The sequence below is a fragment of the Cyclopterus lumpus genome, chromosome 3, assembly GCF_009769545.1.
Source record: "Cyclopterus lumpus isolate fCycLum1 chromosome 3, fCycLum1.pri, whole genome shotgun sequence".
In the NCBI taxonomy this organism is placed as follows: domain Eukaryota; kingdom Metazoa; phylum Chordata; class Actinopteri; order Perciformes; family Cyclopteridae; genus Cyclopterus; species Cyclopterus lumpus.
In genome coordinates, this window is record NC_046968.1 from 13,690,076 (window position 1) to 13,713,740 (window position 23,665).

General features: G+C 41.3%; 2 protein-coding genes across 2 annotated transcripts; both read right to left on the reverse strand.

Moving 5' to 3' along the window:
• Positions 1 to 222: 222 nt before the first annotated feature.
• On the reverse strand, positions 223 to 4,543 carry tmem9b (TMEM9 domain family, member B). Its single transcript, XM_034557207.1, has 5 exons — positions 4,312 to 4,543; positions 3,589 to 3,680; positions 3,384 to 3,492; positions 2,792 to 2,926; positions 223 to 1,551 (listed from the first exon to the last, which is right to left on the reverse strand). Exons 1-5 carry the CDS (start codon positions 4,381 to 4,383, stop codon positions 1,396 to 1,398), a joined length of 564 nt encoding a protein of 187 aa, XP_034413098.1. The 5' UTR covers positions 4,384 to 4,543; the 3' UTR covers positions 223 to 1,395.
• Positions 4,544 to 5,603: 1,060 nt separating this feature from the next.
• On the reverse strand, positions 5,604 to 22,738 carry scube2 (signal peptide, CUB domain, EGF-like 2). Its single transcript, XM_034562629.1, has 18 exons — positions 22,635 to 22,738; positions 22,059 to 22,178; positions 21,677 to 21,802; positions 21,309 to 21,443; positions 20,454 to 20,579; positions 20,235 to 20,351; positions 19,341 to 19,430; positions 18,458 to 18,574; positions 18,235 to 18,357; positions 17,592 to 17,708; positions 17,302 to 17,424; positions 14,050 to 14,253; positions 10,044 to 10,214; positions 8,656 to 8,823; positions 8,069 to 8,230; positions 7,337 to 7,489; positions 7,031 to 7,110; positions 5,604 to 6,423 (listed from the first exon to the last, which is right to left on the reverse strand). Exons 1-18 carry the CDS (start codon positions 22,720 to 22,722, stop codon positions 6,277 to 6,279), a joined length of 2,367 nt encoding a protein of 788 aa, XP_034418520.1. The 5' UTR covers positions 22,723 to 22,738; the 3' UTR covers positions 5,604 to 6,276.
• Between the last annotated feature and the right edge of the window lie 927 nt (positions 22,739 to 23,665).

Here is a 23,665-nt window from a genome sequence, read left to right on the forward strand (position 1 = left end):
AGACGAAACCAAGACAATGGAGTATACCAGTCATTTAAATAATACTGGGGGAAATTATTTGAGAGTGTTTAAAAGCAACAAGTAGGTGCATCTGCATATTTGTCATAGTGTTGCTGAGCGACGTTGACGTGACAAATTGTAGAAATTGTGTTCACGTCATTGCAGACTTCCAGTCTGTAGGCCTGCAGCTAATGTAACGCACAAAGACATTTCAACATATGCTAGAATCACAAATATTACATCAATTTATTTCAAAGTGAAAGGTATAACATGTACAATAGTTAAGAACACTTCCATGTCTGTACACAGCCCAACTACACACACAACCCACTCCTTTGCTCTCAGAATAACACCACTGTCATACTAATGCTGCCCGATGGACGACAAGTACATTCATAATGGAACTGGTGTTAGACCAAGCACATAGAAGTGCCAAAACAAAAGACTACTCATTAGATTTGATTAGTTGAAGAGAGCGTAGACTTCAAGAGGGTCTTCAACAGATGAGGATCAATAGCACAGCTACGATTACTATGACATCACCAAGAGATTGCATCGATTCCTGCAACGAGGTTCAGCGACACGACTTTGAGATACCAAGTTTAATGTAAAGCGTTAAATGATGGATTTCACACTAGCTATCAGACATTAAACATTATGTTAGGAATGAAGGATTCAAAACACATTTATAAAAGATTCATTATAAAACATGCATCTTCAAAGAAGGCTGAAAGATTTAAATTGTACACTATTTCCTTTCTCCTGTGGTGAGAGCAGTAGTTTCAAGTTATATTAGTTTTCGGGTGTGGAAAGTGCCCACCAGCTACAAGTTAACAGATCATGACGGCAGCCAGGAGGCTGCTCCAGTTATCCAGTTCCCCGACATCTGGATGTTTTACTCTGAAAGCCAGTAAATGCTTGTAAACGTGAAAGACTGGCCAGCTTTGGAATGACGGGACTCCGCCTGACACTGTGGCCAGAAAGAGTTAGAGAATGTTACAAAATATTCACTTGAAAGATTTATTTTTTATCTCACATTTATTAGTCTCTCCCATCCAATTCTTCACTGCAAATTCTCTGGTGACTTGACACTTCTTCAAACTAGACAGCCTGCAGAGTACATTCTGCTTTTGGAAAAATGCTATTTAGAACCGTTCATTCAAGATTGTGGAAAAATGAATTCACTGTGATCTCTTGTGCTGCCTGCAGACTAATTAAGAGCTCCCAGCTTTGATCGTACATTTAACAGGGACCCCTGCTCTACAGATCTCCTCACCGTGTTCACCTGGGAAGTGTCACACTGGATGAGATACAAACCACAAATCAGAGAAAGGAAGTGTATAAATTGAGGGCTCCGTCACAGTGATTTGTTTTTTTGCTCCACCAGTAACTCGTTTAACTGAGAACAACATGACGGTCGAACACAGACTTCCTCTGTTCCTGCACCTGCCTCCTCCAGCGCTGCTGAGCATGCTCCACTTTGTTCAGCATGTTGGGTCGAGAGTGTGAATGGGACAGAACATTGTGAGCGTTGGCAAAAGGCTGCTGGTCCTGAAAACACAGAATAAACAATATAAAAAACACACGATTAGCCTAACGGTTGTGAAATAGATCAGTGGGCCATTGATGGTTTAATCGTGTAAGACTAGAAAAATAGGAAATGCACAAACTACCTCATTAAATTAATTTTTTAAAAACAAATTAGACTTTCCTTTTCTAATTTGTTCTTTATTTTCAATTGAATGTCTCTCTGTAAAGTATTTTGTAACTTGTTTTAAATGCTCTAAAATAAAGTCACAATTGCTACTCTCACAAGAGCACATAAAGAGTAAATGCAAGAACAGGATTGGGAGGATCACAGCCACAACCGACTTCGGCGGCAATAGCGTTGCGGAAAATAAACCAAGATTATCAGTCGTCTCTGTATCAAAGACTGACTAAACATAACAAGCCCATCATTTCCTCTATAATTGACATAGCAGCAGTACTTACCCGTATACTGGTTTTGCTTTCAAATCTCTCCCCTTTGTTTTGGTCCAGTGACAAGCTACAGCGCTACGAATAGTCTCAACTTTGGGTAAATTAGATCATTGCTGGACTTCCGTCATTTAAAGCGTTCTCAAGCAGTTTTCACCGCAAATGTCCAACTCTGTTGCCGTGCCACAAATACAGTAAACGTTAATTGCATGTCTTCCATTATAATTTCCTGACAAACAGCTAAATAGCCTCTCCTTTTAAATTACCAGAATTTAAAAAGTGTGCCAGCATCGATCGAAATGTTCACACTAATCATGTAAAATGTTTCCGTGCTTCTAGTCACATTTTTACAGCAAAAGCTTTGTTAGGAGAAACCTCTCATGTAACACTCCACACCAGCGTGCTCAGCAAGTGAGCTTCTGTGCCTGTGAATGTGGTTTCTAATGGATCTGATGCAGAGTGAGATCACGCTCTGTGTTTGAAACCAGTATTACCACATAGCTCTACTCGAAGGATCCGTTTAGCTTGGAGTAGCTGCTGTCACACTCAATGCAAATTAACATTTTCAGATTTCAGATTCAGTATTATGTGTTTTTATTTTATGTGTAATCTGTAAACTATACATGTGTTAGATGTTACCCTTAAAGGATGAATGTGACATGTTGTGCAAAGGGAGTTTAGGGACATATGATGACATTCTCATGCCAGGAAAGAACTTAGAGTAACTCTCTCAGTACCAGAATTACTATAATATAAAACCTCATTGTATACCAACGGTGACTTGCGATGCTGAACTCTCAAGAGGAGTACATACCCCAACATCATCATCATTCTGGATGAGCTGTGAATGTCCAAACAGACGCCTCTTCAATATGGGCTCCAAGAGAGTCAGGTAGACCATGTAGAGCAGCAGCAGGCCCAAGATGGAGAGGTACATTATGATGGTAACCTAAATATTCAGAATGATTACTTATTGGTTTGGTTTCCTTTGCAAGGATCCAAACACATAAAGTGCAGTGAATTAAGTGAAGTGTAGTGCTGAAACAATTATTGACAGCAATTTTGACAATTCATAATTCAATATTCATCATTTAATGGACATTTCAACAAAAACTGCAAAACATTCACTGATTCCAGTGTCTCAAATGTGAGGTTTGGTTACTTTATTTTACCATCACTGTAATGTAATGCAATATCTTTGGATTTATTGTTTAGACAAAACAAGATACTTGATTTGGTCAAATTTAGGGAAAGTATGATGGGCTAGCATTTTAGAGACCCAGCGATTAATAAATGAAAAAATACAGATTATTTATATTTAATATACTCATTAGGTGGAGCACAACAGCGAAGTATGTAACAATACAGATAAAAAGGAATTAACAATCCTTTCAATGTGAACTTACCTTAATAGTCCCCGAGCTCCTCTCTTCATATTTACACTCGCAGCGTAAACAGTAGGCCTCCACATCTTTTCCATCAACCGGCATCGGTTCAACAACATGGAGACAGTTACTGGAACCAAAAAATAACATTAACAAGCTAGTAGGATGCAGGCAATGGACACTGCATTTCATTCTGGGAGGTGTAATGACGCATCACTTTGCATACCAGTCTTTGAGAGAGACATTTTGTTTGTAGATTTGACCCTCGATATCTCTGTATGGCGGACAGATGCACTTACAACGGATGTCTTCAGAATTCTGAAACAGATCACATATCATGTTTGTTGTTGTTTTTTCTCTTCACACATACCTGCACATTTCGCTGGTAACACATACACAACATACTTGTATTGTATAATTGATATATATATATATATATATATATATATATATATATATATATATATATATTCCTTTACGTTAAATGATCTATGAAGGAATTTCTATGATTAAAGAGTAAAGCTCATAACCTTTGTTTTGATGTCATCCATAATTGTACATGTTTCTGCTAAATGCATACTGTACAGTTTATGTGACTTTAAACTAATACTAAATATGAATCATTAAATTGGTTATTGATTGACCAGCAGCTAAAGATGAGTTTAGCTGTTAGCTCCAGTATGACTGTTGTTCTCATACAACCGTCCTCCTCGAATCCTACCTCCTTGGGGCTTATGAGGCTTATAATGTGACGTGTATCTTAGCTGGCATTTGATGTCACGATAGCTTTAGCAACACCGGCGACATAATTTATCTGAGCGTCACAGGAAAGTCCCAAACTCAAGAGTTCGCATAGCTAACGTTAATCTAACTGTTGATCTAAAGAGCCGATGAAATGAGACCTCATAGCAGAGGCTAGCTAACCTCTGCTCGCTCAGATTAGCCTTACCTTCGCTGTCACTTGGTTTAAAAGCACAAAACAAGCCACAGAGAAAGCCTCGAGGAGAAACACGGACTTCATCTTTAACGGTACCGTCGGTAACAGATCAATAACTACCGCTCCACTACTTCCAAGAACAGCACCAGCAGTGTGAAGAACACCTTAACTGTGGACTTTAGCCATCAAGCTACAAATGAGGTAAACACTGGCTCCCCAGCAGCTGACTGGCAGTTTCCGGAAAGAGCGTTCGGTTTCCTCACCGACAATCAGCGAATACGACTTCCCGGGAGGCGGGGAACTATGAAATCCTTAAAATCGAGGGCTCGTATTATTTTTTTTAAATCATCGTTTGATTTTGTATCACATTTAACTTGGTAAAATAATTATTAGCTATCCAATTCAGTTAATAACTTTGAACAATTCTGAGTGATCGTCAGAAAAAAAGCTTTTCTACACTCCGCCCTTGCTGATAATCGGGTGGTTTTAAAACGAACGCACCCCTTGGTTCAAATAGTCGGATTACAAAACGTTGGTTAGGCGACCATTAAGAGGTCTGTGGGGTGAAAAGGTACATTGATGAAATAGTACAGACAGCAAAGATAAGATATGAAGGAGACATAAAATGTCATGTACTATGTATAACATGTGTAGCCACTATATATTTGTCTAGGTTTACTACTAATATTTATATTGACCTATCATTACACTATAAGTGTGTCTTGTTGAATAGTTGCAGTTCCCTTATATTCCAAGTAACATAAATGGGAAATGATATACACAAGTCACTTTACCTTAATTTCTTAAATAATTAGCTTAATGTACATCTGTTGTTACATGCAGGCAGTCAGCAATTATAAAGGGAAGTGTTATGTTTATATCCAAATTATGGTATGTCACATACAGTCATGGTGAATATGTGAATGAAATGCAATAAACAATTAAAAAAGCGTTCTGTTTGGTGCCATAAAAAATGATACATGGGGAAAAGCAATACAAACACAAAATACGTTTCCTATCTTTATTTACAGCATAGTGGATGTACAAAACCATAAAAAATATACATACATGTTTCATCTAAGACAGGTGAATAGCTCAATTCTATTTTACAGGACTTTTCATTTCTTGTCATGTACTCTGAATAGCTCTCTTTGGTTGCTAGTAAACGGTATACAAATATACTGATGCATCCCGGTGTCCTTGTTCAGAGCAGTAGCACTCATCCACACACCTTGGGGCATCATATACATGAGCCACCAGCAATTGCAGCAATGCTTCACTGTCAAAAATGTACGTAGTTACTACAATACATTCACGGTTCACCTAAAACTATTTACATCATATACAAAACATTCATCAGAATAATTGCTTTTGTGGTGCCACTACTTCTTTAGTAGTGCTAATGTTCCCGAGAAAACATGTGTGCTATATTTGTTTCTGACATTTAGCAGTATTTCTTTCAATTAAGCTCTACCTGTGAAAATAGCCTATGTTAAAACTAGATACACACTATATATATACACAGCATCACTGACATCCAGTACAGTATATCTGTTTAGCGACAGCATTTTAAAAAACATTTTAATAATGATTCTATCAGCCAATGTCTCACCATGTTGGCATGTACATAATTGGATCCTGAGATGGTGACTTTAAAATCTAAAGTCATTACAATTATTCTCTTGCCTATCAAAAGATGTTTCCAAATTTCCAAACAAAGTAATCCAGATCACCATCTGAAGATGGCCATGTGGGTTTACACTGTGTCATACTTTATCATCCTTTCTCCCTCTTTAAACTCCACTTGTCCACTTTCTCTTCAGGATCAGTTTTATCAAGTGTGTCGTCCGCTCTAGTGTCACTCCATGTGAAAACAGATAACTACAGAATATTCTTAAAAGGCGTCAGTGGATAAAACAGATACCGTGGACAATATCTAATCCAGGGTTTTCAAGACATATCCAGTAACCGCCCATTCTAAGGGCGAAGGAATCTCAGGACTTTGGAGCGCAGGAAGCGGATGAATGATTTGGGGAACATTTCTCTCGACTCTTGAGCTGTGTAGTTGAAGAAGTTCTGTGGGTGAGCCAGAACATCAAACAACGCCCTCATGAGTTTCTTGTCCTGATGAGGAAATGCATTGCATTAATAGAAAGCAAAAAACCATATGCAGCATGTAGTTCCACAAGTCTCCAAAAGAGGGCACTACATGCTCACTGGACCTCAGAACTGAATAATGAATAAACACAAATCAACAAGTGAAGTATAGTACTGATCTGAATCATCAATAATGCCAACGACTCAGATGGGGTGTCCTGGTGGGAACCGTATCATTGAGATGGTTCAATGTCAGTTCTCTACTGTACAACATGTACAAATAAAAGTCTGCTGCAGAAACCTTCCATCTCTTCTTTACTTTCATTTGTTTTCCTTCTCTTTGTGTATTGTACATATTTTTTCTATTTTATGTATAGATATGGTGAATATATATGTGAGGCATTTTGTTATGTTTTATGATTTCCTTGGCTAGGGAAATTGATTTGTGCTATTTAAAAACATAGTAATTAATCACAGTTTGAATGCCATTGTTAGTTCTATTGTGCCAAATTATACATTAAACATTGTAAAACACAAGCACATGTCAAAATGTCTTGCTAACTCTGGCTTTTGGATAGAATACCCGACACAAAGACCATACGTGCTCCTCGTTAATCATTTGTGCCCCACATACCTTCAGAATTTCTTGGTGATTCTCTGAAGCGTATAATCTTCCATCTCTGACTATGTCTTCTATCAATTCTTGGTAGTCCTCTGAAACAAATGAAGTACATAAAAAAAGCTCATTTATGAGCACAATAAAACAAACCACATATGACACTCTGAGGTAGCAGCATCAGTTGTTAAAGGAGCCTAGTCTAGTACTGTACGCTACTGAGGAGTCTTCCCCTCAGGACAAGGATTTCAGTACCTATATACCTGACCCCATATTTGTCTCTTACACTAGTTATAGCTCAAAACATCCCATATTTCTTCTTACCATCATATGTCACATATGGGACCTGGAAGCCTTTCCCACTGTTTCCCTCGTTGGACCTGAACTGTATCCAGAGCCTCTTGGAGCGGGAGGTGAAAGCGATGGGACGTTCGTATGTCTGACAAGTCTCGTAGGTTGTCACCGAGTTGGAGAGAGCTGTGAAACGAGGATGTGAGCACACAGGATGGTGTCTTTAATTAGCTTAAAATAATTATTGAAATAAAGTACTAATAACATAAAAACATATTATGTTGGTAACATTGACATCCGACATTTTGGCCACCCTGATTTAAAATAAGCTCTAACACGTAACCTTAAGATAATAGTTAACCTCTTGGTGGTATATGTTTTTGCTCATGAACACACTCACACAAACACAAACACACACGGTCAAACGTACAGCTCTTTCTCATTACTAAGTAGTCTCCGCACTCGTCCTCAATAGGCAGAAAGATTTCTGGGACAACGATGAGGATCCTGCGTTTGGGCGGTGGGTTGATGGTCCAGGTGCATTCGACATTGGCCGGGTAGTTTCCCGGGTAGTTGGGGGACTCGATGAAGCCAGTAAAATCCCCAAGCTGTCCTCCACATTGTCGGTCTGTGAAGAGACACAGATGTGTCAGACGGCTTTTTTTGTTCTTGGTGCAGCAAAGTGAATTATCTTGAGCTAATTCTGAAATATCATTGTCTATGTGTCCATGTTTCAGAGGAACTACTGCGTACCGACATACATACTTTTGCATTGCATGAAGTTGGTGGAGCCATCAAAGTCGGTGGTGGTATTTCCAGGGCAGGAGACGCAGTAGTTCTGCCCAAACTCTCCTTGATACGTGCCGATGTGGCAGCGGATGCAGCGGTGTGTGCTGGTGTTATAGTAATGTCCTGGAGAGCACTGGACTGCAGGAGCCAATGGCAGAGAGAGAGGGCTGTTAGTTGATATAAATACCCCAACTATTCAAAACCAATTAGATTATACATAAAAATACACTGTCATCAAGCTAATACAAACACTTTTTCCATGAAAAGGTTGACATCTAAGGAGGTGTATCACTTTTTTGTTTTAAAGGAATACAACAGCTGCAGAGTTCCTGTCAACACCCAAAATAAATCCATAGTCTCACAACCACATGATACTGTTTTTTCGAGTGAAAAAATGTGTCTTTTTGTTGTTGTACCCAACCACCACAAATGTTTAAATTTATCGAATAGGTTTGAGGTTTTCATAAACCACCATCTAACCCCTGAGAGAAAGGAACACTGAACTAAACTGGAGTTATTTGTTTTTTACCCTGAAACAACAATAACAGAGATGACATTCACACCTTTAGTCTCACACTCCTGAAAGTTAACAGCTCCACTGCGCTTGGTGACCAGGTTCCCTCCACATGGGAAGCAGGTGGTGCGTCCCACTTCTGGCTGGTAGGCTCCCAGTGGACAGGGCACACAGGGGATGATGCCGTCATGAGAGTACTGACCTGGGGAACACTGACCTGGACACACAAGAGTCAAGAGTGTGGACTGTAAGACACAGCACATTGTAACTCTCTGGCAAAACGTTTAGAGCTTCATCACTCGGATTTACATGTTTTCTTTTGAATGTTTCATGTGTAATATGAGAAAAAATATTCTCTCCTTCTATTAAGATTAGATGAAGCAAGCTAAAGCAAATGTTAATGGAATAATTCCATGTTTTATCTGCATGTTTTACTCAACAGAGTGTAACTCCTGGGTGACGAATACAGACTGGGAGCCAGTGGGAGTGTGCTGATTGCTTCTTCTTGTTTAGTCTGACAGAGAAGATGGGATCTAGGAGTCAGCCACAAAGTGATTCTGATAACAGCACAGGGGGAGACCGAAACATGGTGGCTTCTTAAGCTATTATTCCAGACAGAAAGAAGCCCAGTCCACCTTTTGAATTCAAAGACATCTTTAACATCTCAGCTCAGGTTTCTTTGACTTTACACAAAGCAGAACATCTGCCGGGGAGAGATCTTTATCAATGACCCACTGCTTCCTGTGTGGCTCATATTCACAAAATAGTTTTAAACATTTCATTTAATTCTGTGCCTTTATTTCTTTTTCTGCTTTTTGTTTATTTGTTCGAGATTTGACATTACATTCATTTCTTTGTCTTATACATTTGAATTTGAATCTCATCTTTTTGTTTCATTCTCCAAACAGATTTTTATTAAGTGCTGCACAATTTAAATTGTTGCCATTACCAACAGGATGAAATCATAAAAGCCATATTAAAAGATTTCTTTCTCTTAAATATCTTAACATGAAAGAAAAACTTTCTCTGATCTATAAAGGAATAGTTCGACATTTTGGGAAATGTGCTTCTGCACGGTCTTGCCCTTCTTAGATGAGAAGATCAATGCTGCTCTCATGTTTGTACGGTAAATATGAAGCTACTGCCAGCAGCCGGTTAGCGTAGCTTAGCACAAAGACTGGAAACAGAGGAAAACAGCTTGCATGAGTCTTTCCAAAGGTGATAAAATCCACCTAGCACCACCTCAAAAACTCCCAAAATGTCCAACTATTGTTTTAATGTGTATATATTTGTTATGCTCGTAACTTGATTGTGGATGTCAGGTTGTGAACAACTGTGCAGAACCGTGATGGCTAACAGAGAGTCATCATAAGTGCTTACAGTGAAGGTGGGTGTGATTTTCGAGCCGCATAAATGAAATTGACCTGACTGTCTTACCTCCACACTCTGACATGTTTCGAGCTCCGACCACCTTGGAGACGTCTCTTCCTTCAGGTCCAGGACAGACTTCACAAGACATCTGTGCCTCCTCATCCTGATACGTTCCAGATGGACACAACACACACCTTCCCTGATCCCCGTCGTAGTAAGTCCCAACACTGCAGCTCACTAACAGACAGGTGGGGAATGACACCAAGATAGATTTAAGTTTATTAATTCAATGGTTTACTTGTAGCATAACTCACACACACATGTGCGTCCCTGACTGTAAACAGAGGAATGTTTAACTATAGGCCTGCAATGTTTCTCCAAGAAGCTGTCAAGCTAGGGTTGTTTGTCACATCGCTGAGAACTAATAGTTTAGTCTTAGTGCTAAACACATGTAGTATTCTCTCAAAAACAATACTGTGACTGACCAAGTGGAGAAACACATGTAATTATTCAAGCGTGGTGGAATCAAACATTTTCCTCACAAACTGAACACAAACACTTGAGTAAAGACACCCAAAACAAACTGATGTGTCTAAACTAAAATGTTAGCAGCCAGATCAGTGTCAGGAAGGGAGATAGACCATGAAATGCAGACAGGAATCAACAGTAGACCCTGTAGCTAGACATCATCAAACAGTCCTTACTACACTGTAGATTTACACCATACATACAGCAGTTCAATTGCATGACAAGAACAATAAATTAAAGTAGCCCAGACTTCACACTTCAGCTGACAAGTGTAATCAAACCAGACCGTGCACATACTTGAAACATATAAACACAATGAAGAGCATCCTAACGTATCAAAGGCTGTTTAGTATAGTTTAGCCGGTTTACTGGAGCTTTAAATGCTGCAACTGGTTGAAATAAAAGTGTCTGTATACTCAGTGGGGACAAAATCCCTTCTGTGTCATGATTTATCACACCATTTTTGCTTTTCACCTAGGCATCTTCTGAGTGCTTATGACAAGGTATCTGCTCATCTCACGCACAAACTCCTTTGAAGGTTTGGGCCGAGTAACCAGGACTACGATCTCAAGACAAAATACAATCTTTCTTATGTTCTTTGTAGCTTACATTTATATAACAATTGAGAAATTATTTATTGTGTGGACCATCACGTAGATCTTCCATATTAGCTTCAGTTTCAAGACACAAACACACTCTGTAAGTAAATGCGCAGGGACACACATGTGTGCAAAAAACAGAATTAATCTGTTAGAATGCTTTTGCAGACCAACCTACAGCCATACACAACCACCGAGACAAGAGAGCTCCAACCCTCTCCCCAGCTGCCTTTATGCCCCACATCTGACGCGCCCTAATACTTGATACAACATGGCTGTGCACCAGGGAGGAACTTCTAATGCTACCATAAGCACACTCACCTCTTTTAAAAGCAAACACAGAACCAAATCAAAGAGAGTATTCCCTCAGATCTTACAAAAGTGTCACGTCTTGATTAAAGGGACCAAAGCACAGCTTTACTCTGGTTCCTCCCATTCAGAATGATGCCTGTAATTAATTTTGGGAATTACTGCGTCTGTCTGATAGTCTCAAGAACTTGACTTGAAAACTGAAGCCGCTCTCACATAAGAATAACTCAATTAAATCTCAGGCCTTTGGCACAAAATGTGCTTCAGTTGTAGCCTCTAAGCGGCCTGTAGGCAGAGAAACCACTATCTCTAAAAGCCCAAAACACAAAAGCCTTAACGTAGATCCATTATACGTGGCTCAGCAAATTGTTAGATTTTCCTCTAAAGAAAGAAAATGTAATTCTCTCAAGAGCAGTTCATTTTTTGAAGCCTATTGTTTATTCTGAAAGACCATGAGGAGCCATCATTGCATTGTCCTCAAACAGCTTTTATTTGACAGAGGAAAGCAGTGAGAGAGGAGAGAGAGTGAGAGTGAAAGAGAGAAGAAACCTTGAAGCCTTTCAAATGCAAAGAACGCTTCTATAGAGTCCTCGAATTGATGGCCCCAAAGAGGTTTAAAAGACCTTTCACCTCTATTCAAGTCCCCAGTCTTTGCCTACTTGATGACATAGGAAAACACTACGGTATCACAGTGGTAAGGAGCTGAACCCAATAAAAGGGGTCAGGTTTCTGAAACCCCCCATTCTGCTTGGCCCAATCGCTGCTCGCGCCCATCAAGCGGAGGCCCGAACAGTTGATGCTAATTGATTCCCATGGTGTGGCTGAAGTCAATTCTCTTTAGCAGTTTAGTGGCTGGGGGTCATGCAAAGTGGCCCCAGCTGGGAGGCAGGGGGGACACAGCACTCAAACTGCCAGCTTGAATCAACAGCACTTCCTAAACATCTTCAGTGTTAAAACAAACACGCAAACAAGTTGACTACAACAGTCAAATAGACGTGGACACGCACCATTCATCGCATATATAGATCGCTGTTTATTTGTTTGCATATAAATATCAATTTTGATGCAGGCACATGCTATCAATTATCAACAGTACAAGTAAGCGTACGGACAACCAAATCTTTATATAATTAATAAACTAAATCATGAATATGTCTTATTCCAAATGGAAAACAAACCGATGCAGTCACCAGGACGAATCAGAGGAGAAATGCTTTAAGGAGTGCACAGAGGTGAGAGCATACTTTCTCCAAATGCACAGAAGGATGTGTTGTCATCTCTCTGAGGCAGAGAGAACAAGCCTCAAATGGGGTTTTCAATGGAGTGGGCAAACTGAAAAGGACTAAACTGCACTCCGAGCTAAGCCAGAGCGGGAGGTGGGGGAGGAGGGAAAAAATATAGCTCCTTTAAAGAGCTGGAGGTTAAAAAGAATGCCTTTCAGCCCCCCTTCCCTCCTCTCCCAAATTACATGTCTACACCCCTGCCATGGCCAATAGACTGCTTAATGTTGACCTGAAAGCATAGCGGGGGAGTTAAGGAATCAAGACACTTAAGAGCTGTGTAACTGAAAGATAGAAATAATGAACAGGAGCAGTTTAGGTTTAAATCATGTCAGCACAGCTCAACGGTATAAGTAACTTTGATGTGAATGTAGAGGCCCAAAACATATGGCGTTTCAGGAGGGTATGTGCAGTGTAAAGCTGATGATTTTCTGTCAACAATCGATATCTCAAGAAACAACAGGACAGCAGTAATTTCTCACACGCATTGGCCTCCAGTTACACACTTTCGTCAGCCCAATTCTTCAGCGGTTCCAAAGGGGGAACAAAAAACCTTGAACACACTACAAGAGTTGTGTGAGGTTTACGAATGATCCGGGTCGACATCAGATTCAGACATCTTTAACATCGGTGCGCATATATATCAAACCAAACCCATACCATTTGAATAAATATTTAGACATCTCAACAGAAGAAAGGCCCCGGTTTCCTCTCTCTGATATAAAGACGGCGTGCAGCAGCCAGCACACTTACTGTGAGGCCCAAAGCTAGGGGCGCACAGTCCCAACAGACAGAGAAAACACATACCAGCCTTCAGCTCTCAAACACCGACAGTGTGCAGCCTTTTTTAATGAACATTTTCTGCATCACAGGTTGTATATAAAACTCCAACCGAGAGGCAACAGCTACCAAGAGACCTGCCACCAGCCCTCATGTTACACTGTTATCCCAGAGAGATGCTGGAAGATCTTGCAGCATGGAGGGCCAACAACAGCCTCTCTGTTCCTCCATGGCAGCTCGCTCTCGCCTCCAACCAGCTCATTACAGCATGTCTGCAAACCAAATATGGCACTCATCTGGCCAACACCTGCCCCAAATCCAATCATTAAACCAGCTTGTCCAAATATAGTTTACTGGAATGAACCGTTTCAATTGCATTAAGACATGAGCATGAGTCTACTGTGTGTATACGGCCTCGTCAGAGACATTGCTGCCTTATGTTTGGTTGCATCTACACTCTTGAATAATTAAACGCATCAATGTATCCAGCAGACGAGATGCCTGGCTGAATGGTGCATGTCCTGACCACAAAGGTGTCTTTGTTGAATAACAAGCAAATACAAAAATCAAACTCACCACACTTCCTGCCCACGAGCACCTGTCCCGCCGCACAGTGTCCTGGCAGTTCTGCCGGCTTGACCAGGCTCTTGGCGTGCTCGTAGTCAGACCCGGCAAAGTGCAAGTGGAACTGTTCCCGGTTGATGGACTTCCTCAGGGTCCTGATGGTCTTCCTGAGCCTCTTCTCTGAGCGTCGGCGCACACAGTTCAGGTCACAGCTCTCTGCTGAGAGAGGCATTTGATTCCACCACTGTTTCCACAGCTATATGTCATACCCCACACCTGGCGGAAATTGTACATTCATGCGTGGATGGTTGCCTCGACATTTGCACAAATGCACCATCAAGTCAAGGGAAAATTCAAACCAGGCCAACACTTATAAAGAATTTCAGGATATAAAACAACACCAAATCGAGTCCCAACCTCGAGCCCACCACCATAGCAAAAGTCAAAACAGGAGATACTTTCACAGTTTGGTGTGTTTAGTGACAAACAGACAACAGCGAACGAAAGATGGAGAACAAGAAGCAAAGGTTGCAGGAAGGCAGAGGGGAAGCGCAGATAGACCAACCTGTTACCTCCTCTAGGTTCACATCCAGCTCAAACTCAGCTGTTATTGAGGAGCCGTCCTCCTCGCCAGCTTTCCTGCCGTGGCGGCTACGCATTCGCTGGCCGGACGAGGAGCAGCGCAGGCTCACGTAGCTGAACTGGACATTTTCAGTGAAGAGGAACCTGCTGTCTGTGGACATGGGAGACAACCACCCCCCCCACACACACGACCACGCCACAGCCAGCAGACACACACAAACAACACACACAAACAACACACACAATCGCACGATTGTTAAAGAAAATTATAGACAGTATTACACAAAAGAAACCACTAACTTCAGTGTTGGTTGTAAACACCACACCATTACACAGACAGTCCCAGTAATATAAAAAAAAGTGATGAGATGTCACAGTGACAATTCCCTTTATTTGAAACAATGATGTGCCCATGCGGGTTGTAAAGGGCCATGCCAAAACCCTTTGGAGAAGCAAAATAATCCTACAATCGGAAACCTATTTGATTGATGGCTAGGTCAGACCCAACTGAAAGGCATGCTATGGCTAATTACATCCTCCCCTGTCACAGCCAGACAAAGTGCTGCGCGGAGACATTCAAGACACCCAAAACCACATCACTTTCACCACAAATTTCTTTCACATTTGCCTTTGGTTTTTGGTTTACTTTGAAGCAGCCTTGGGGTCTGCTTTATCTTCTAAAGACTTTGGCTTTAGATGCTGGCAGCTCTTGGTAAACCCTAAATGTTTTATAACCAGTAACATGAAGGAGCTGTAATTGTAATCCTGGTCTATCACTGATCTAAGTCTTGTGTTTGGAGGTATTGTTATGTTTGTTGTGTGGCAACCTCTGTACCTGAGTGTGGTGCGTTTAAGCTCTCCTTGAGCTTCTCCTGACTTTTCTTTAAGTTGCATTTTGCAGTGCCAGACTTGAAAGTAGCTGTGGTCTTGATGCGTGGAACACTGGCCATTTCTGGACCTGCAGGACAGAGGAACAGCACTTTGTTATTTTGATCTACTTATTTATCAACTGCAAACAAGGGAGTTGTTCACCAGTTACCATTTTGTGTAGCAGCAAGGAAGATGTAAATCTGTGATATTTTGTACTTGCCTAAGCAATGCAAGCCGCTGTTGTTCCTTTGTGCATCAGCCAAGCAGGGCAGAGGCATTCCACAGGTCACCGTATAGGAATCCTCCGTCCCTGCAAACACACAAAAGGCCGTGACACGCAGACCAACACAGACAAAAGTTAAGGCCACAAAAGCCAAGTCAGAGAGTGTAAACAAGCAGCGTGTAGGAACACGAAGAGCCACTCTGCAGACTGTTGTTGACAACTAGATCGAGAACGGCTTGACTTACTTCCTAATTGCGGCTCCTTTAGCATGCTTTAGCCATGCCGCTTCAGATTTTAAAAACATAGCTGCATCAGATACCTGACCTGTGCTGTGCCATGCAGTTTGGGTCTTATCATGCCGGAAAACCTAATGCTGCACCTGACTGTCACGGCGACTGATTGGATCGAATATGTCTAAGACCTCACTTTTCTTCTTTTCAGCCTCGTTGTTTGCTCTGCTTTGTCAGAGCTCTATTGAAGTCCATTCACTTTGCAATGTTTCAAACCAACCAAACCAATTTGCAATGAGTACTAGTAGTGACTAAGTCAAACACGGACAGGATTAGTCAACACTTTCTGCAGCCACTTCACAGTGACACCCTTTCCAGAAGTCACCTCCTCACATTTGGTAGGTAGCAGATAAAAAGTGAATCAGTATTATGAACCCTGTGTCACCTTTAAGGTTGCAAAAGCACAGAAGCAACTTAAAAGATGCTTTGTGGTATACCGATCAAGACGGTTGAACTTCTGGAAGGCGTTCACTCTAAAACGACTATATGAAGTGGTTGTCAATAGTTAGCCATTGGGGGCTCAATTGATGCTCAATTAAAGTTAGTCTTAATCTAAATTTTGGTATTTTTATGGAAACATGGCAAGAGTGAAACTGACTTCATAGCAGGAATAAAAGTGTAACACAACGGACAGTGACTCCTGTGTTATAAAAGAGCTAGTGTATGTACAGTTTGCAGGCCAGCATTGGTTCATGAGAAACACTCAACAAGTGGATGGGTCCTCATATAGTAAGTGATTTGACAATTAATGACAAGTGGCTGTACAAACCATGAACCTTTGTCATCTGTGATCTTGGTAAGCCAAGACATTTCCTGTGCAGTACGTGTGCTATAGAAATACAGTTAGAGGTAGACAGGCAAATCCTATTATTTGGAGATCTGGCTCACCACTGCTGATGTGAACTTGGGACTGACAGGTCAAGGAGCAGCGGTCCCCTCCCTCCTGCTTACCACAGTTCAAGGTAGGTTTAGAGGGGGGTTTAGCAGGTGGGAACCCCTCAGCCTCTAGATGGAAATCACAACAAAACTCCAAGGTAAAAAAGAACACTTTTGATTGTAACAAGGAGGGAGAGGCTTAGAAGGTCCAACATCCTGACAGCACCAACAGCATAGTAGCATTTTGGATGTTTTACTCAAGCACAAGAAAGCCAAGTGACAGGGAATTAAAGAGAAGAAGAGAACAGAATTCAAAGTATCTCCTGTTTTTTTGTCCCCCGAGTTTTAGTCCAAAATGTCTGAGGTCACACAATTACCAAAAAGTCAACAGCACTCAACTGTTGGGAAGAGGCACTGGCTTACCAATGCAGTCTTTTTTGTTCCAGTGTAGCTTGTAGCAAGGATGGCAGAAGCATTCAAATCCACCCATGGTGTTCTCACAACCCTGCTCACAACCACCATTGTTCACACTGCATTCGTTTATATCTGAGCGGAAAAAGGAAAATCATTATTATAATTACACGGTCCATGTTCCCAACACATCAATGAGCACTTTTGAATGCTTTTTAGCCTCACACATTTCTCAATTGAGCGCTTGTGTGTTACGCTCACATTGTTATGTGTATAGCTCCCTGCACCCAATCCAGACTCACCTCCGCAGTGGGCCAGCCCATACATTGTGTAGCCTTTGTGGCACAGACATTGAAAACCACCAGGGGAGTTCACACACGTGTGATCACATGTCCGCTCAAAAAAACATTCATCTATATCTGTAATCAAAATCAGGCAGGGGACATAAAAGCAGAGCAGTCAGTTGCAATCAGGAGGGATTTCCCAACCGCAGACATACATTTGCATTTGATCGTGAACTTTCACACTCAGTGAAAAGTGACGTGTTGTTAATTTGGTCGGCATCGACCCTGATCCAAAGGTAAACAAAAGCATAGCCTCAATAACAAAACTCTAAGAAAGGAAACTGCCAGGTAAAGCACAACATTAGACACGATGTATGTCAAATGTCTGATTGTCTGTTTTTTTTTAAGGTTTAGTTTTGGTTGGTTGTTTATTTTTTTACAAAACAGTAAAACAACCTTACATTTGAATTAGTTTAAAAAAGAAATGTTACGTTAAATGTAAATCTACAACTTAAACGTTTCAATTATGCATTTAAAGATGTATAACTTCTGTGGTCAGGAAATTGCAAAAGTCTGCTTGTGTATTTATGAAAGTTTCACTCTGTCCCAGACTTTGTCAAGACTTTGAGTTTGAATATAACAATTTAAGAGCCATTTCTACCTTGACAAGAACGCTCATCTGTCAGCAGCTTGAAACCTTTTCTGCAGTTGCACTCAAAGCTTCCGATGGTGTTCCTGCAGAAGTGTTCGCAGCCGCCGTTGTGAAGCTCACACTCGTCAATATCTGAAGGGGAACAGGTGATATCCTGACATGCTATACAAATCCACTAAGTTAAATCAGTATTTCAAAAACTGGAGACTTTTCTGTGGACTGGCAGTCTGACCTTTGCATGTTTTTCCATCCGGCTGCAGTGTGAAGCCGACTGGGCAGCTGCAGCGCACGCCTGTGGATGTGTCTTTACAGGTGCAGTCGCACCCCCCATTGTTCAATGCACAGGTTTCTGAAATTACAACACAGTGGGGATGTATGTGAAGGACCTTCCTACAATGCTGCGTTATTCCTCAATGTCAGATACTAGATTTTCTGAACAGTGCTTTAAAAATACCTGGATGTAATATTACAAATATACTGTTTCTTCCATAAATTTAGAATTATTGTTTGAACACTTAAATCTGCCGTGACAGATATTTAATCTAATGTCTAGTATCTAATATTGGTTTAAAGACTTTGAAGTGCTGGTGGAAACAGATAGGTGAGGCTCTGATGCATGGTTTGTATGCTGGACAGTTGTATGTTTGGATCTAGAGCAAATCTATACACCGGTTTGGTGCATGTTGACATCTATAGGTACCCTTACGACATGTTTTATTTATAACATAGGGCAAGACTCATGCTAACCGGGTACTTGGTAAAGTGCCAAAGCTATAATGTTTTACATTTATCAAGTGACCCAACATCGCACAACTGATAAATACTCACTATACAAGAAAAGATTCACACGCTGCCCTTCCCAAATGGAAGGAAAACGTGAAATGTACCACACTGTCACAAATGCATATTTTTCAGGGGGGAAACTGGGGGCGAGAAAGTGAGTGTGTAGTCATTTCACAGTTTGCTCAAAAGACTGAGGAATGCATCGCTTTACTAGACCTAAGTCCTCTCCCCTGTTTAACACCCCTGAGTGGTTCCTGGCAGCTCAACATGGCTTCAGCAAAAACTCCAGATTCCAAGCTGTATGCCTCGAAATGCAGGAGAGTCATTATTACCCATTAACAGCCTTCGTTTGACCCGTTTGTCCACCTCGGTAAAGGAAGTGGCGTTGTGGTCTGCGGCCTCGGTGGTGGCTTCATCTCGTTCTGTGACGCACAGAAAACACAATCATTGATAGATTGAGAACCAGCACATTGATACACTACATTTCCCAAATGATACACAAGTACCGTCATTTTAAAAATGTATTTCCGCTGCGGGTGTTTGTGTTGGTCACCTTTCAGTAACCAGATGCATGTTTACACTTTCAGCCTGCAGTGGCTTGGTGTGCGTCAGATAACACACCAGATCAGAAATGTGAATCTTGTGACATCGCAGTGATACGCCTGGACCTCACACACACTGCTGCTGGAGGGAGAGATATTATCCCATATCTGACGGCTGATCCTTATCCCTCATAACCATTGTGTAGAAAAATGCACACTGAGAGAGAGATGTTTCATGCCACTGTGTTTTCATTGAAAGCTACACCTTGGGCTTGGGCTGAAGTCCAGTTTTCTTATATTGTGAACAGAAATTAATATTAGGAACAATGTGTTATCAGACACAAGAACCAAAAACATGTCTCGTCTCTGAAATCTGGTAGATCTTGTTAGAATTTGCAATAATGTTGTGTGAATTTGAACAATGTTTGGCTGCAAAGCATTACTTTGAAATAACTGAGCTACTGGCATGTCAGATGAATTAAATCACAATATATGACTGCACCCATCGCAAAGGATAAAGATATGGTTTATAAGGGGGACACCGTAAAAAATGGATGTCAGACGATTAAAGACAACAGAGGATTTAGGAAATGTTAAAGAAGTGTATTAGTGCAGCACTTTGTCTTCCATGGTTTCACATTCCCAGGGTTGAGCAACAACGGAGTCAACAAACAGTGTGCTTACCTACACACGACCTCTTGTCAGGCTGCAGGGTGTACCTGACGTGACACCTGCATATGGGGCCGCTCTCTGCGTCCTCGCAGGTGTGCTGGCACCCTCCGTTGCCATGGTTACAAGTCACTGCAGGGTCAACAACATGCAACCATAAGACACATTAACAGTGCAACATTTGAGGCTGTAGGCATGTAGTGTGAAGGTAGCTTCATGCTGTTGAGCACGTACAGATGCAGCCTCTCTGGTTCCTGGCCAGCTCGAACCCTGGACGACACTCACAGGCCACACCCCCTTTGGGTGTCTCTTTGCAGATGTGGGCGCAGCCGTGCTCCTTATTCATACAGTTGAGGCCCTCTGGGATAGAAAGAGGGAGAGAGGTACACAATGAAACTCTCCTACAGTGACTGACCCGCTACACACAAAAGCACACATACTGAGAGATTAGTCTGGCATCTCCAAAGACACTGATTGTTCTCACGCCTTACACAACTCAAAAACATCACCATCAATGCATTATTTTTTGAAAAGACCGCAAGCAGCAGAAAAGTTTCTAAAAGTGAATTCGCCGGGGAAAAAAAGCTTTACAAACTTTTCTATTATCTACATCAAATTCAATAATGCGTCGAGCTGAATCTCCATTTATATAGATGGGTCACAGCTGAGTGGATAAGTCCACAGGATTTGAAGGGGATGTCAAGACCCGATGGAGTGGAAAGTGCTTGCATTTAAGTTGACTTCAGTCAAGAAGACAAAACAAAGGCACTGCAGACTAATCTGTGACACAGACCACATAGACCCGAGTGTTGCAGTTATTAACTTATGTTGTTCTCTGGGACACAGAGATCCTTTTCCCACAGCATGTTGCTGCTGCAGATAAAAGCTCAGTGACGGGAGTCAGCTTGAACCTGTCACCCCTCATTGTGCCGTCAATCTTAGATTTGTATCTGAATATTGGAGATTTTGCTTCGTAATTCTCTGTCTTTTTTCCTGGTGTGATACAGAAGATACAAGCATCTACAAAACACGCGCGCACACACACACACAAACACACATAATGCTAATTCAAAATGCTAGTACACTCACCAACAGAGCGGTGGATGCATGTGTGCTGGTTGTCGCTGAGGAAGAAGCCCTCTTTGCAGCGGCACTCGTAGCTGCCCATGGTGTTAACACAAGTGTGTTGGCATCCGCCATTGTTGAACTTGCATTCATCCACATCTAGAGGACAGTGGATTGATTGCATTAGTTCACAGTGTTTACACAACTCTGGATTAGTATTTGCTACAATCACAAATCAGTTATATTTAGGTTTTGTTAAAGGCAAACAAACATTGCGAATCACAATAAAACTTTTTTTCAAATCACATTTCAGACATAAATACTAACCGATCTTTTAAATCACTGCATGAAGAGAACATGCTATTTACGGAGTGGTTTAAAGCCGACCTTACCTAGACAGTTATGTCCGTCATGTGCCAAGTTGAATCCGTCATAACAAGTGCAGCGATAATTGCCTGGTATATTGTTGCACTCATGTACACAGCCACCATTGTACTCCAAGTCACATTCATCAATGTCTGAGGAATGAACACCACATACATCAATGTTCACGTACTGATCAAAAAGTAATCAAAACATGTTAGTCTTTGGACACTAGATAGTGTCTATCTTAAAGAAATATTGAAAGACTAAATAAGTACATATATCACACTATGGGAGTTTAGAGGTGATAACACAATAGATTATATAAATGCATCCAAACTGTGATTCCACTTTGACACGTTGTTCATAACATTAAATGAATGTGAATCAAACAAAAAGCAGACACGTTACCTCCGCAGTGTTTTCCATCTCCTTTAAAACCTGCTTTACAGGTGCACTTGTATGAGCCTTGGGTAGTCTGACAAATAGCATCAATGTGACAGCCATCACTCCCCTCTGCACATGGATCTGCTGAAATCCATATGGATCTTATAGGTCATGATTACCAAAACACATTTAAATAGTCTAATAAGTCAAATAGAATTGCATTTACCACATATGTACTTTTAAGGTTGTCATGTTGAGTGGGAATGTATATAAAAGAGCAAGAAAAGAAGAGATTTAACGCTAAATCACAAAAGTCTCTAATAATAACAATTAAAAAATCTAGTGAGAAATCACCTGAAAATGACTAAGTTACATACAATATAAAACTTATTTTACAAACGTATGTGTGCTATGAGCACATACAGTCCCACAGTAGTTTGTATATGGCTACACGTTTAGAAACTAAACTAAATTTTTTTAAAAATCCGCACTGGGCAAACAACAAGAGCGCACTCCTTGAAGCGTGCGTAAAGTAGCACTCTCCACGACTGGGAAACACAACACAACACACACATGCACGCACAGTCACAACAGTCCCACCTCGAATATCTGGAAGAGCTGCGCTTTGGCGACTATTTAACAAGAGCAAAAACAAACAAAAGTCTCTTGCTGCCCAAATAGCTCCCATGGTGATATGATCCAAGTTTAGAGGTCTTCTCAAAAGGACGCGTACGCACTGAAGTCGTGAGCGAGCGTCCGCCTCATTTTCATTCTAGCCTGTCAATCTGTTTCACAAGGGGCTTTAGAAAAGAGAAAGGAGTGAGTAAGTGAATGTGTGCGTGTGTGCGTGCGTGTTTTAGAGAGCGCGAATGAGAGCGTGCGAGCGCGTACACGTGAGGCTGGAGAAAAAAAATATCTCGAAGCAGAGCTGCGTCAAGTCAGTGAGATAGGCTGTGGGAAACCGGGGTGTCGAGACTTTGCGTAAAACTTGACAACGTCTCGGCGCTAAATGGGCCTTTATTTTGAAGGCCATGACCGGAACTCGAGTGGTGAATCTGACGCGCATGAGTCCTTTCAACGTCTCCGCTTTTTGTAAACATCGTCTTTGGCGTCTGTTTCAAAGTCGACCTCGTCAGATTTCGTCGATGTAAAGGCTGAATGCACATGATCCACCACAGAGAAAGACCAAGAAGGGTAATCGCCACTTAAGATAGCTCCCGGGTTAATGTAGCTAATAGTCCGGGAAGAGCACTGTCAGCCAAACTACATAGTTGCTAGGCAACATACCTTTGGTTCGACATTACGTTGGCCTCGTAATCGACTTTGCATGAAACTGCCGTTGAGAACTAGAATATTTATGAATGGAACGCTTTGTAAACCAAACACACGCGGTGGTGGAGGAGGAACACTAAATATAAAGAGAACGACGCTTAATGAAGTGGAGTTGGGCTCAGCTCACCTTGAAGGTTTCATGAATTTCAGGAGCTCAAATGTGACCTTGTTAAAACGGAGGGGCTGTTTGGTAACAACTGACACGCGATATCAAAATATTATGCTAACATGTATAATAAAACGTGTGCAACCGTAATATATCGAGCCACATCATTTGGTAAAATACCTCACCATTACCT

Coding starts and splice junctions, on each gene's coding strand:
- tmem9b (XM_034557207.1), bottom strand. CDS start 4,383: ATGAAGTCCGTGTTTCTCCTCGAGGCTTTCTCTGTGGCTTGTTTTGTG. Junction 3,681..4,311: donor TAAACCAAGTGACAGCGAAG/GTAAGGCTAATC, acceptor GATCTGTTTCAG/AATTCTGAAGACATCCGTTG. Junction 1,552..2,791: donor AGAATGATGATGATGTTGGG/GTATGTACTCCT, acceptor CTGTGTTTTCAG/GACCAGCAGCCTTTTGCCAA.
- scube2 (XM_034562629.1), bottom strand. CDS start 22,722: ATGGGAGCTATTTGGGCAGCAAGAGACTTTTGTTTGTTTTTGCTCTTG. Junction 18,575..19,340: donor CAAACGAAGGCTGTTAATGG/GTAATAATGACT, acceptor TTGTAATTTCAG/AAACCTGTGCATTGAACAAT. Junction 8,231..8,655: donor TCAGGAGTGTGAGACTAAAG/GTGTGAATGTCA, acceptor TGGCTCCTGCAG/TCCAGTGCTCTCCAGGACAT.